Source organism: Physeter macrocephalus, chromosome 11 (genome assembly GCF_002837175.3).
Source record: "Physeter macrocephalus isolate SW-GA chromosome 11, ASM283717v5, whole genome shotgun sequence".
Lineage (NCBI taxonomy): Eukaryota > Metazoa > Chordata > Mammalia > Artiodactyla > Physeteridae > Physeter > Physeter macrocephalus.
In genome coordinates this window covers 45840889-45855623 of record NC_041224.1, presented here as the reverse complement: position 1 = coordinate 45855623, position 14735 = coordinate 45840889, and the positions used below count along the sequence as shown (strand labels likewise).

At 38.3% G+C, this 14735-nt stretch overlaps 1 protein-coding gene across 1 annotated transcript in view; it reads left to right on the top strand.

The window, feature by feature from the left end:
- Positions 1–14735, top strand: part of MYO5A (myosin VA) — a 223820-nt gene that overhangs the window by 91000 nt on the left and 118085 nt on the right. Inside the window, exons 5-6 of the mRNA XM_055087944.1 lie at positions 8476–8632; positions 13247–13390. Of these exons, the coding sequence (XP_054943919.1) occupies positions 8476–8632; positions 13247–13390 (301 nt within the window). The remainder of the gene's footprint in view (positions 1–8475; positions 8633–13246; positions 13391–14735) is intronic.

Here is a 14735-nt window from a genome sequence, read left to right as displayed (position 1 = left end):
TCTCACTTCATCACAGCTTACCCTTCCCCCTCCCGAGTCCTGTCAATTTTGAGCTACATGAGATAGTTTGGATAGGCTAGTTGTTGGGGACCCTCTCCTAGGTTCATACATTTATGTGCTTCTGGAATTGTTTTACTTTCTCTAGAGAGGAGCCTTCCAATCTGGCTGAAGGATGTTTCTGGCTGCCTTTGTTGTGGGAGCTGAGTTGGGGGGACTGGGGGGTCTCTGCTTCCAGTATTCTGTAAATATAGACTCGATTTCCCTCAGCTGGGCCTGGCACCCCCTGTCAAAGCCCTTGGCTTAACCTTTCCAGAGAATAAACCTCCAGACTTCTGCAGTTTAGTAGATTCTGCATGTGCCTGGTAGCATGAGTGACTTCTCAGAGTTCCCACCTTGGTCTTCCTTGTTTCAACCCACCAACTCTCACTCCCATGTCCAGACACCTGGTACTGCCCATACTGAGACCTTTGAGAATTGTGTGGGGTCAATCAGGTTGGTTCTTGCTTTCCCCCTGCAGACTTGAGATTCCGTTTTCTCAGGTCTGATCCTAGTTCCACTGCACCATCTACTTTTTAGCTTCCAAAACTTTGTTGCTGTTTTCTCTATTGTTATGGACTTACATCCTTTAAAAAAAAAAAAAAAACAACCTTTCCTGTCTGTAAGTGGGATTTGGGGAGAGAACAAAATTAGGTACATGTATTCAGTCTGCCATCCTACCCCAGAGGTCTGGTGCTAATATTTTTAAATGACAAATTGACTATATTTAAAAATTTTTTTAATTAGAGAATTTTATTTACTTTTATCCCCCCTCTAAAAATTAGTATTTGGTCAAAAAGGATCTTGCTGTGATTTATGTCATAGAGTGTTCTGCCTATGTTTTCCTCTAAGAGTTTGATAGTGTCTGGCCTTACATTTAGGTCTTTAACCCATTTTGAGTTTATTCTTGTGTGTTTCACCATTTTTGCCTCACATTCTTGCCAGTCTTTACTCATGCTGAAACTCATTGCTCTCTGATAACTAAATCACAATATTATATTCCTTAAAACATCAGGGTTTTGTTTTTTTTTCTTTTTGTTTCCTTAAAACCAAGTAATATTGATTGCTTTGATTTGGTATTTTTTTCCTCCCTTGTTAATGGTAGAGCAAATAAATTTGATCGATTAAGTTTCATTTATGAGTTTTCTTGAAATAAATTAGAGAGTTATATTCATAACCTTAGTGTAATGGAAAAGATATCTATACTAGTCACAGCTCCATCAATAAGTAACTATATAAGCTTAAATCTTCTGGTCTCCCAGGGCCTCAGTTTGACCACCTATAAAATAGAACACTTGCACTAGATGGTCTAGCTTTACATTTAAGACATTCTGTTGTACACACTTGTTACCTTTCAGTTTCATGGGCACTAATGCATAAGTCTTTTACTCTTTCTAGTGGAGGGCAGACTATGATAAGGAGCTTGTAGCAAAGCAGAAGGAGCATAGTATAGACTTTTCCTCTGGAAACTAAGAGATGTGGAGTATAACAACCCAACTCTACTCTAACCTTGGATAAGCCATCTGACCTCTCTGTGTTATTGTTTCCCCCAATGAAGAAAAGATAATATTTATCATGCTTACTTCAGAGGTGAAAATTACATTAGATGGTAAACATAAAAAGCACTTTGAAAAACAGTATTTAAATATAAGCTGTTACTGTCATCACGGTCTTCATCATCATGGAGTCTCATGTCTGCATTCTCTTTCTGTTCATTTTAGCCTCTCATCGGGTTTTATTCTTCCTGACTCTCTTGCTAGACCTTTCCTTAGGGTGGCCCCTTCTTGCATTTGTTTAGGCAGACTGAATGCTTCACTCTTCTAAGGTCCATTGGCCAAGTGGCTGCTGGCTGTTATAGATTATAAAATCTCTCCTGTTGCCAGTTGTGACTCACCTGCCATGTGGTACCAAGTATTCCTACTTAGGCAAGTAGATATGCTACCTGATAAGGAATTTTATGTATAATATATAAAGGTGAATTAACTTCTATTAGTTAGCAGCTACCATGTTTAGAGGTATATTATGTGCCAAGCATGATGTCAGGCATGTTACCTCTAATCTTCATTACACCCCTGGGAGCAGACATCATCACCCCTGCTTTACAAATGAGGAGACTGAGGAAAGTAACTTTCAGACTATCATGCTAATAAATAGTATCTGGGAGCTGAGATATGAATCAAGCTCTGAGGCGACAGAGCCTTTTTTCTTTGTTGTTTAATTTTCTTACTTCCAACTATATGACCCTATTCTAACACAATATTATCACAGTATTAATCTATTCCCTCAGATTAACTAACATTGCATACTTTTATTTCTGTACCTTTTATTCAGCCTAGAATATCCTTCTCCATGCTCCGTTATCTGCCTGGTTTCTATTTATTCTTCATGATCCCACTCAAGTTTTACTTTGAGACCACCTCAGTTCCTGATAAATGATTCCTCTTCAGAATTCTTTACTATATGAATTTGGGACTTACTGAGAACTATCTACCCAATAAGTTTGTAGTAGGAATAAAGTACAGTAAGTATATGAGTCTATAAAAGTTACAAACAAATAAAATTGGCTATTTCTGAGAGAAAGACAAATACCATATGATATCACTTATATGTGGAATCTAAAATATGACACAAATGAACTTATCTATGAAACAGAAACAGAATCATAGACATAGAGAACAGACTGGTGGTTGCCAAGGGGGAGGGGGTTGGGGGAAGGAGTGAGTGGGAGGTTGAGGTTAGCAGCTGTAAGCTTTTACATATAGGATAGATAAACAACAGGGTCCTACTGTATAGCACAGGGCACTATATTCAATACCCTATGATAAACCATAATGGAAAAGAATATTAAAAAAAGAATATGTATAACTGGAAAAAATTGGCTATTTCTGTTATGGAATCTTTATATTAATTTCATAGGCTCTATACTGATGGAACAGAAAAGTCAGATTGACATGAGAAGATCTGATAGTCATGTGACAGACTTCTCAGCAGGAATTTGGTGTATCTCCAGGAAACGCTTATTTTCATTTCCTGAATAATCTCTCTGCCTCTCTAGCACAGCTTTCATCAGTGTGCCAGCACAGTCTTATGGTAAATATTTATACTTAAAAACTAATACTACACATTGTCTTGTGAACTTATTGTCTGGTATCCACTTTAGAGTGTAAATCTTTTCTTCTTGGGATTGATCAAGAGCAGAAATCTTGGAGAAACAGAGCTGAGCAGCTTGACAAGTGATAAAAATGTAGAAAAACTTAGCACCTCTCTAATAAGAGAAATAAGGATTAGAGTCTCAAGTGAAAGCCACATTACAATAAATACACAATGTTGGAAGAAAGTATTATGTTACACTAACTTAATAATTTTCCTTTTTAGCAAGGGATCAGATAAAGGAGAAGCAATTAGATTGAGTGCCTGCAAGAAAATAAAACTCTAGATTTTGTTTCATGAGAACATGTTCACTTATAAGCTAAAAATTAGACCTAGGTGCTTGTACACTTAACCAAGGTACCTAGCAACACCCAGTGGATGGTTATGAGAGTCAACATTGAGGTGTGTGGGTATAGTAAAATGGGTCCTGCATGAGTCAGGTCTGAGGCTGGCATTACTTAGTTTCCTCATTAACAACCTGGATGTGAATGGAAAGTATGCTCATTAAGTTTGCAGAGGACAAGATGATGGTCTTGGAAAATATGAGCACCATAACCTAGAGAGATTACATTTTTAAAGGGTAAAGTTCAGAAGGAAAATGTATAAAATAATATACCTGATACAAAATGAATCTTACTAGATATAATCTAAGGAAAGGCTGGACAAACCATATAGATATATAGATAGAAGGAAAATAGACTCAAGTGTAACATCTCTCTCTTTCATCAACCCAGGGTGGATAGTCTATCCTTGGATAATTTATTTCCTGGGGTTTCATGTACCTCTCCATAGTTTAATTCCTATTGCCTTTTTCCCATACAACCTGGTTTTCTCCTAATTATCGTATAAGAGTCAATTCAGGCATCACCTTCTCTAGAAAGCGTTTCCTGACAGCTCTTCCTCACATCTTCCACTAGTTCTATACCCCTTCTCCATGCTTTCATAATATCCTGGATAGACCTCTTTTTTTGTAATTACTCCACTGTATTTAAACTGTACTTTTCAGTCTCCCTCAATAGGCTATGACGCTAGAGTCTTTTATCTTCATAAAGTGTTTGGCACATTGTGGCTACTCATTACATATTTGTTGCATGAATGAATGAAGCAGTATTTTTAGGTAGTGGCTTTTCGTTCACATTATAGCCTCTGGAAGCAACATTGACTGAAACAGGCCACAAGAGTTCACCTCTACTTCGGGGCACCCAGTACCCAGGCTATTTAGGATCATTGCAGGGGCCCTTGAGAGTACTGGCCAAGCCAGAAATCATAAGTCTTCAGTTCCTGCATCCTTAGGATGCTCCAGATTGATCTGTCCTTGATGAAGAGTGGTAAATCTCTATTCCTTAACTTGGTTTTCTCAGGTCCTTGAAGTGATATCTACATCCCAAAAGTAAAAGAAGGTTCTTATAAGGACGAGACACCTGAAGGACTGTGAATAGTGGCTGACCAGCTAATCAAAATTTTGAAGAATAATAAATTATTATTTACATAGATGTAACAATCTAAAGCTTACAGCTCAAATAAATAGAGTGGGGTAGACTCTGATATTCACATTAAAACCATAAAATTTTTTATCCCTGGTGTTTGTGTTTATTTTCTCCACATCTCTATTATACTTTTCTTGTTTTTCCCCTTGCATGTCTTTATTATGTATTACCCTTCTCCCTTCTGTGTCTCTAGTTGGCTCCCCACTTCTACTTGTCTCTGCTCTTGTCTCTTTTTGGCATTTCTTCCTGTGACCACATATACCTGAAAAACGTTCTAAAGACGACTGTACTTACATTATAAAGATTTCTGTTTCCTGTTCTTAATTTAAAAGCAGGGGAATGGAATTTACATTTTTTCTCTTTGTAGCCCTTTATTGATTTTGGCCATCTCAGATTCAGGGGTCCTACGGAGAAGAAATGTTTGCCCATTTCAAGTACAGCCCTTCAAGCCCATCTGAGCATCTGTAAGCCTGTCCTGTTCCAATTGTACTTGAGTTTACCTGGCTTAGACTTCAGGCTATGGCCCATCCAACATCTGAAAAATCAACTCCGGAGTTAGTTTAACTTTTAAGTTATAGTACTTTAGAATTGAGAAAGACTTTAGATGCTATTTAATCTTAAAAATGAGGGAAATTGTGACCCAGAGACGGCATGCAATTGCTCACAGTCATGAAATTGGTAAATGACAGATCGAAGACCAGAGCCCGATTCAGAGAAATTTATGTAATGGAAAAGTCGTACTTATTTATATATTGGAATGCTCTACTGGGCTTCAAGAAGAAGGGAAGCCTCTGCCAAAGTCAGGGAAATGTAATAAATAATAAAGTCCCTTAAAAATTGTTGGTCATATGGATCCAGGATCATAAATCCTGGAAGAGAAAATGTATCTGGTATGTGCTTGACATCAATGTGTATATGTGTGTATTTGTATAAATCTGTGTGATTCATTTGAATAATCCTCAACCTTATCTCCTTTAACAGTTCTCGTCTTCCCCATGGTATAGGAAAAAAGGGCTACTACATAATGAATGCTTCATTTTTTTTGGTGTAACATTTTGTCATAAAGACTTTAAATAGTATTTAAAAGGCAGTACAGTTTAGGATAGCAGTTCCCACTAATAATTCCTTTTTGTCAGACTAGTGGAAGCCTCTTCACCTTGTTTATTATTGGAAGGAATGCTGGGAGAATTTTGTCAAGGTAGCTATCACACAGGGTGTAGTGACAGAACTGATCATGCAGGAATTAGGAAGAGATCATTTTTCTAGTTATATTTTGGAAGGGAATCCAAAGACTGCTGATACTGTCCTTGATTAATGTATCAAAGACATCAATTTGGAGAACATTAAAATACTCTAAATGACGAAAAAAAAGGGACATTGGCCCCACAATGAGAACTGTTTGGGGGTTTTTTTGTTGTTTTTGAGTGATTTATCTTGAAATCAGGCATGTATGAACAGAGGCAGTGGGAATATCCAGTTGAGTCTAGAAGTTCAAATAAAAAGGGAATGAGATAGTATGAGGTTCAAGGATGTTTTATAAAAATGAGGGTTACATGCAAGCTTTTACTATAAGTATTAAACATTCCTTGTGTCACCTAGGTCCTCCTGGTTTTCCCCACAGTATGGGAATCAGAGCATCTGAACAGGCTGCTTACAGGTGCTGGTAGTGTGATGTGACTGTACTTAATCAGGCCTGAGTTGGGTACTCCCATTGTATTTTTCAAAGTTTGTAAAATAATACAGTGACCACCCTTTCTCAATGAAAAAACAACCTTTACCGTAGAAAAATCTTTCTACTTTGGAAACTTATTGCAGGTACTTTTGATTCTATCACTTTGGTGTCTCTTAAACCCATCTGCCTCTCAGTCATGGCCACCACAGTCTTTGTTCAGACTTTCATACCTTTTCATCTGGACCCCTGCCACCCATATCCACATTGCTGCCAGAGCGTTTTTACTAATTAGATTGTTTATTTTCTGTTTAAAACCCTGCAGTAGCACTCCATGACCTTTAGGTAAACTTCAGATTCCTTAACATTTCATGTAAGATCTTTATGATCCATTTCTCATTAACTTCTGCAACCTTATCTGTCATTACTTCATGTTCTAGTCAAATTAAATTATCTGATGTTTCCTAATTTCTCATGCATCTGAGCCTTCATTTATGTTATCTCCTTTCCCTGGAATGTTTCCTTCCTAAGTTCCTTTTCCCTTGCTTGCTTTCTCTTACTCATCTTTCTACACTTTGCTGAGGTATCATCTCCAGGGTGCCTTCCCTGATCACCTCTTCCTCCTCTCAATACCCCATCCCATGTATTATAATCTTTAATTATTAGTTTGTCTTTCCTCTCAGACCCTCAACCACATGAGGATGCACATCTTGGCTTTTTAAACTTGTATCCCTAGTATTTAGCACAATGTTTGGCACGTAGTAGGTGTTTGCTAAATGTTTGTTGGATAAATAAATTTCTTTTAAAAGATAAAAAGATCGTCTTCTATAGTGAAATGACCTCGTAATCTTGTGGCCTAAAAACCTTTGAACTCATCCTGTCTCTCCATAAATTAAGGGCAAAAATGATACTACCTTTATGTACTTGTTCAGTTAATTTGATGGATTGAAGCTGACTGCTGGTTTCATCTCAGGGAGTGGAAGTTTCCTGCTTCTTTCCCAGTCGAAATCGTAGCCAAAGCAGATTTATTCCTAGGCTAGTTTGGTTATTGAAGTTTTATTTACGTATAATCAATACACATTTACTGAGCACTTGTGATGTTGTCAGACTCTGGACTAGTTGCTGGATACTCACAATATGGTGACATAGGTCCTCATCCTCAAAGAAATGATAGTCTTATGAGCAAGTTCCTCACCTAGAGTTTTGAATCATTGTATGAATGAATTAAAGATGTAATAGTAGATAGTCTTTGTTTTTTTAATTAATTAATTTATTTAGCTGCATGGGGTCTTCGTTGCTGCATGCAGGCTTTCTCTAGTTGCAGCAAGCGGGGGCTACTCTTCGATGAGCGGGCTTCTAATTGCAGTGGCTTCTCTTGTTGCAGAGCATGGGCTCTAGGCGTGCGGGCTTCAGTAGTTGTGGCTCATGGGCTGAGTAGTTGTGGTTCACGGGCTCTAGAGAGCAGGCTCAGTAGTTGTGCTGCATGGGCTTCGTTGCTCCGCGGCATGTGGGATCTTCCCGGACCAGGGCTCGAACCTGTGTCCCCTGCATTGACAGGCGGATTCTTAACCACTGCGCCACCAGGGAAGTCCAGTTGGTAGTCTTTGAGTTCTAATATATTTGAATGAATCAGCCAACAAATGAACCATTTCTTCTCTGGTAATGAGGGTACTTTAGTAAGAGCTGGAGTTTGTGGGAGACACTACGGACAGTTAGCTAGTAGATAATTTTTTTTTTCAATTAAGTAGTATTTTCTTCTAAATTTGTTTGCTGTAACTCCTATCTCTTCTAAAGGTGGTTGACAACAGTACTATAATAGACCAAAATAATTCTCTAGGAATAAAGTGTGTTTGAGATATGTACACACAAAAAATTCAGAGACTATTACAGATTCATCCTTAGATGTGATGCTCTCTAATTTAATGCCTGACATTTCTTCTCCCTCTCTGTTCATTGTTAATTTATAAGTAGTTGTTTTTATTAGGAAATGTCATTCTTAGGTTCCTTCCCACATTTTTGCATGTGTGAACCAGCAGGAACTCACCGTGGCTCATTGATGAGAATACAGAGAAAATAATGTTAATCACATTCAAAAGTGAGCAGCACTGTCTGTTACTCTTCTTTGTTTTACAGAGATGAACGAAATCAGTCCATCATTGTAAGTGGAGAGTCTGGGGCAGGAAAAACAGTTTCAGCTAAGTATGCCATGCGATACTTTGCAACTGTAAGTGGTTCCGCCAGTGAAGCCAATGTTGAGGAAAAGGTGTTGGCATCCAACCCCATCATGGAGGTAAGGCAGAGGCAGCCATGGCCTTCTTACTATATTCTTTCATTAAGAAACAGGCTCAAAAAATTGATTGATACAGCACATGTCAGAAAGTCTAGGATCTCTCAACCAGTAATAGTAGGAAAATACTTTTCCGGATGTTAGTGAGAGATCTAGGAAAAGTAAAAATTCAGTAAGGTAGACATTTTGAGTAAAGTCTAGCTATAGAGGAATCTACTTTATTCCGTAAACCTGCATTTTTAACCTACCATTGGATCATTGCCTCCAAGGAGCTGGCAATGGCACTTCATTTCCTCAAGTTTCTTTTCTCCCAGTTAATTGACTTGTATCTATTGCTGAGTTTTTACATTTTTCCAGATATGAACTATAAACTTAAATCATAATCTTGAAAGCATTTTTCTGCTTGTTTCTGTCAAGCATATCACACAGCTTTAGTTTAGAAAAAGAAATTCAATAATATAAATTCTTGGAAAAGGAAGATCTATGAAAGGATATCCTTTCAAAAGTAGACTACGTATACAAAGTAGACATGCTCATGCCAAAGAAAACAGACCTTTTTGTGTGAGAATTTGAGTATTTTAGGATTTGTAATTAGAGAATATGATTTTAGGAAAGTTACATTTTTGTAAGTATTCCCATTAAATGGAGAATATAAGTCTCAATAAATGGAGAGAAATTACTTTGGACATGCAGAAACAAACCTTTCTTAATAAAAACCCAAGTCAATATTCTTTATTCCTGTTTTTTTCCTTTGTCAAGCCTTACGTGTCACCCAAACACAGATGGCGTTTAGAACTGGTTTGGTGCACCTGTGGTGCAAGTGGTTTTCGCACTGATCAGTCCAGAGGTAATTGTGCCTGGTGTGCGGTGCTGTGTGTGACACTTCAGAATAGTATGCTGTGACCCCTTGCCCACAGGGCTGCCCTCTAGTGCAGCATGACTTCTGTTCTTGGGATTAAGAAAATAAGAGATGCTGGGGAAGTTAAGAGCCTCCTGGGCTGGGTGAGCTATGGAAAGAGAACTGGAAATGTTTTCTGAAATAGCACAGACAGGAAAAAACAGATGCTTATGCCAAAAGAGAGTAGTAAAGATTTTAAGCAAATATTAAGATTTTGAAAGAATTTAAGCTACAGATATAGTGGTGGATCCCACTTGTGTTAATATTGCGAAAATATAATCTGTATAGCCAGTTTCTGATTTCGGTTCAGAAAACAACAGGGCTTTGCTTTCTACCATTATTTTGACTATTTTTGATCATAACAACAAATTCTTGGTATTTGGCAGTAGTTTAGGCCGTTCTTAGTCCCTAATGTTAGAAGATCCCAGAGTCTTGATTATGAACGCATCAAGAAATCCCATTTCTCCTAGGCCTAGACCATATAATAACATAACCCTGGAATACGTCAAGTTGAATGAACTATTTTATGACCTTGCTATAGTCTCTTTCAAAAACTAGCTATACTGTGTTTTCTACAACGCAGATTTGAGTTGTGTTAGTAGGAGTGATATTAAAAATTTGGAATGACTACAGATACTACTTTTTAATATGCAGTTACAAGGAATGTACCCTGTTTGCTAGGATGAACAAAAAAAGATAAAGACAGCAGTTATACTTTAAAAAAAAATTAATTTATGAAAAAAAATTTTTTTAAGACACTAGTTATACTTAGCTACTTCACGCTATATTATTGTTTAGTTTCTCTGCAGGAATTTGGATTTAGAAAATTTGTTAAAGAGAGAACTAATTTTCAACAGCTACAAATGAGGGCATCCCAACTTGAAAGATTAAAATGGAATGTAGGGCTGAAGAATGGTGACAAAGGGTTTCCAGTTACAGGAAGAAAATATAGGTAAAATATTGAATATGTGGCCAAGAAAATTTGTAGCTTTTAAACCTGCCTCAAGATTATGTCTCTATATCAGAGCCGTTTACTGTGATGTCAAGAAAGGAGTGTCTGGGTCTCCAGTGATCACGAGCATCCCACACCTTGAACATCACAGCCCAGTGGCTTATGGGATTTGCACATTATCCTTTAGAAAGCAAGCTCCTCATCCTCGGCATAGGCTCCTTTTGCAAAATACGAATAATGTACAGTGAAATAAATGATTCTCTTTTACTCAATTTTATGACATTTTCTTTTTCATCCTTTTTTCCTAGACATTTTCATCCTAAGATGGGGACAGAGAAGATGTTGGGGGCACACTGGGTCTTTTTTTTTAAACTTTAATTAATACATTTATTTTTGGCTGTGTTAGGTCTTTGTTGCTGTGCGCGGGCTTTCTCTAGTTGCGGTGAGCGGGGCCTACTCTTCATTGCGGTGTGCGGGCTACTCATTGCGGTGGCTTCTCTCATTGCAGAGCACGGGCTCTAGGCATGTGGGCTTCAGTAGTTGTGGCTCGTGGGCTCAGTAGTTGTGGCTCGCGGGCTCTAGAGCGCAGGCTCAGTAGTTGTGGCGCACGGGCTTAGTTGCTCCGCGGCATGTGGGATCTTCCCAGACCAGGGATCAAACCCATGTCCCCTGCATTGGCAGGTGGATTCTTAACCTCTGCGCCACCAGGGAAGGCCCCACACTGGGTCTTAATAGTTCTATTTCCTCTTCAATAACTGTAGTTGAAGATTTTCATCTCCATTTAGTAAAGAAGAATAATTCATTCAACATTTCGCTGAAATCAGTAGTAAAATGAAGACCACAAAACTTCTTTCCTTTAACAATTTCTTGCTGATTGAAATGAAAATAGCATTAGGGAGGCTGTTATAAATATAGTACTTATAAGGCAGAGGGAGCAATTAGGGGGAATGAACAAAATAAATGAATAAATGAATAAACATCGTTTATATGCAGAACCTTCTTTCCATATTGGGTTAAAGGCTTAGAATCATAGAGTTTTATTTTTGAAAGGGACCCTAGAGCTCATCTATTCCAGTCAGTTTACACCTGGGGACACTAATGCTCCTCAGAGGATTAAATGATGGCAAGTTAGTGGTAGGGCCTGGTGTGCTACCCAGACCTTCAGACTTCTGTTTCATTTACTCCTTCTACCATTCTTTCCTATATGTTTATATACCTTGTGCTCAAAGACAAAAGGGTCTGCTTCAACTCTGGCCTACTCACTGCTTCTTCTCACAGAACGTAGTATTATCTTGGCAGGTTGGCCACTCTGATCCCCCCTCTAAATAGACTGGGGTGGGGGGATGACATATGGAGGTTGGGATAAGAGTCTGGGAGGGAGGAGAAGCTGTGGACCACCCTCCCCTAACTTGCTTTGGTGCTGGGGGAAAGTGCTTAGGACAGTGCCTGGTAAACACTCAGTAATTATTATCGCTGCTGCCACTGCTACTACATGTAACCCTTCATCTGCTCTCTGACTGAATATGTTGTGCTGAAAGAAAATTTCACGTTTATTTTCTAAACAAAATAAAAATAATGGGAATATATGGAGACGTTTTGTTGTGCTTTTTGTAATATCAAGTTTTGTTGGGAAGATAGCTTCCAACTATTCTTTCAATCTATAATGTTAATCTGAAAGTTAGCAGTGTTCTCATTGCCAAAACAGAATAGGGTAATACATGTCTTATATTTCAGAGAGTGAAAATATGTTTTCTTTGATTGATCAGAGAATCTAATGTTTTGACTTTTATGGCTGTGTTACTATTGTTTTCATCACTTGTGTTTGTATTGCTTTTTTTTTTTTTTTGTATTGCTTTCTTAATGCTCCAGAGCATTTTCATATCTTTCTCCCTGCTGTGGTTTCGATATACTAATCCTAATAGTCACAGGCTTTGCACTGTGAAAGATATTAATTGTATGAAATTATCTTATTAAGCATTTAATTTATGCAGTATGTTAACACTTGCTTTTCTAACTACAGCATGTCTTTTGCTTTGCTTTGAAAGAAAAATTTATAGATGCATGTTACCTAAATCAGAAAGCAGTGCATATTCAATTTAAATTTTTAAGATTATATGAAAAATTTAGCAGAAAGTTACATTCTCTGCATTCTTTAGCAGATGTCTTGCAAGTTAGATACAACTATCAAAATCCAAAGCCAAATTTTACTGTCTCTGGTTTCTGAAAATGGCTTTGAATTAAGTGGGTGATTACTAACACTCCACTAATAAGCAGTCCAGCTGGACCTACTGGCTAAAGAGACCCTGAACACCAAAGCAATATTTCCAGGAAAATATTAATTTGTCTTAACCAGCTTATTTACATAAAACAGACTAAATTTTTCAAGAAACCAAACCCTGTTATTTAACTAAGAGGGCATGTGCCTAGGCAGCCCCTGGTCCCATCCGTTCTTTTCCTTTGTTGACACGAATGAGTATGTTCCATACCACAAATGGTGGATGAAGACCTGCCGGGCACTGGGCTCGAGTCTGCTGTTTCTGAAAATAATTTGTGCGAGAATAACAAGGCCGATACGGACTATTAGTGTGTACCTGTGTGGTTGTGCAGTGAGCAAAGCATACAGTTGTGCCTGCAGGGGCAAAACTGGTTCTGTTTTTAAAAGAATCAGTTTTAAAGGGTTGTGTTCTTTCTCTCCCTGAACAAATCTGTAAATGTCAGGGCATGAACTGCACTTCTAAAACCTTATTGTTTTCCCTTTGTTTCTTAGTCAATCGGAAATGCTAAGACAACCAGGAATGATAATAGCAGCCGTTTTGGGAAGTACATTGAGATTGGTTTTGATAAGAGATATCGAATCATTGGTGCCAATATGAGAACTTACCTTTTAGAGAAATCCAGAGTGGTGTTCCAGGTAAGCCGGGCAGGTATACATATAGATTGCCATATAATTCCAGAGCTCATGTTTGTTGGTGTGCATTTTATTCCCAGATGTTCTTGAGCATGTTATGACAATATTACTACAAACCACACTTGGACTGAAACATGTAAAACAGTGCCTGTCAGAGTATACCCCTTAGACTAATAGTCTTTGGGACTGGGCAGTGGTTTAGGTTTAATGGTTTTGACTGTTTCCTCCAAATGCTTGTAGGAAAAGCTTAGTTAAGAAGAGGCGCTATTAGTTTAGTCTTGTCTGTCACATTTCCCAGTTGATAGGGAAGACATTGGTCTATGCTTCAATGAGTTACAGTTTGAACTCAGTTCAAGAAAAAAAAAATTATCCTTGTCCTTTTTCCTTCCTTCTTCTCTCAGAATGTGATACTATTTAGATAGAATAATGAGGGTTAAAAGATCTTCACAAGTCAGTTGTGAACTACTGTCAGAGAACACACTCAAGTGTATGCATCAGTGCCAGACTTGCATTCGCACATACTCTCTTACTCCTTTTCGGGCGGCGGGGATCTCAGTTCCCCAGAGAGGACTAAACCCAGGCTACGGCAGTGAAAGCCCAGAATCCTCACCAGGGAACTTACTCCTTTTTTGTTTGTAAATGGGAAGTACTGCACATTACAGCACTGGCAGGTGTGCATTCACATGTTTATAGGTATACTCAGGGAATGTGGACTTATCATTGGAAAACTCCCCATATCGGACTCCTGGTGACCCACTGCATGCTGAGATGGGGTTCCTGTAGTCCCTTAACTAGATGCTTGCCATATTGAGGTTCAAATAGTCCTGGCACTGCCATGTAGCAGAGTCTACAATTTCCATTGCACAAGTGCCTTAAGGCTTTGAAACTGTCTGGGACATACTGAGAGTCATGAGTTTGGGCAGCCTAGAGCTATCCTGGCTTTGACTTTGGGGGTGTGCCTGATTTGTGGCTACCTAAATGTAATACCTGATTTGTATAGCGAAGGAATAGTCACCCTCCTCCAATGTTCTAATATCTAGATACACGCAGAGCAGTGTTACTGCGCACGCATGTATACTTGAATAGGTCCAAAACAAAATGTTTAGTAGCCAGAGGAAACAATGGGGGAAATATATGTAGATCTAAGAGAAGATTGAGTCTAAATAGTACAGATTTGATTGACAGGTAGACGATTAAAGGGAAAATGGGTATGGTGACCAGAGGCTAGTAGTGCTTAAGACAGAATGTTAAGGCCTAATCCTTATTGTCTTGTCTAGAAACATTGAATCAATTCTAGCTGTTCCCCAACCCACAGGGCTATATAATATTGTGGATGTTTGGTTATATC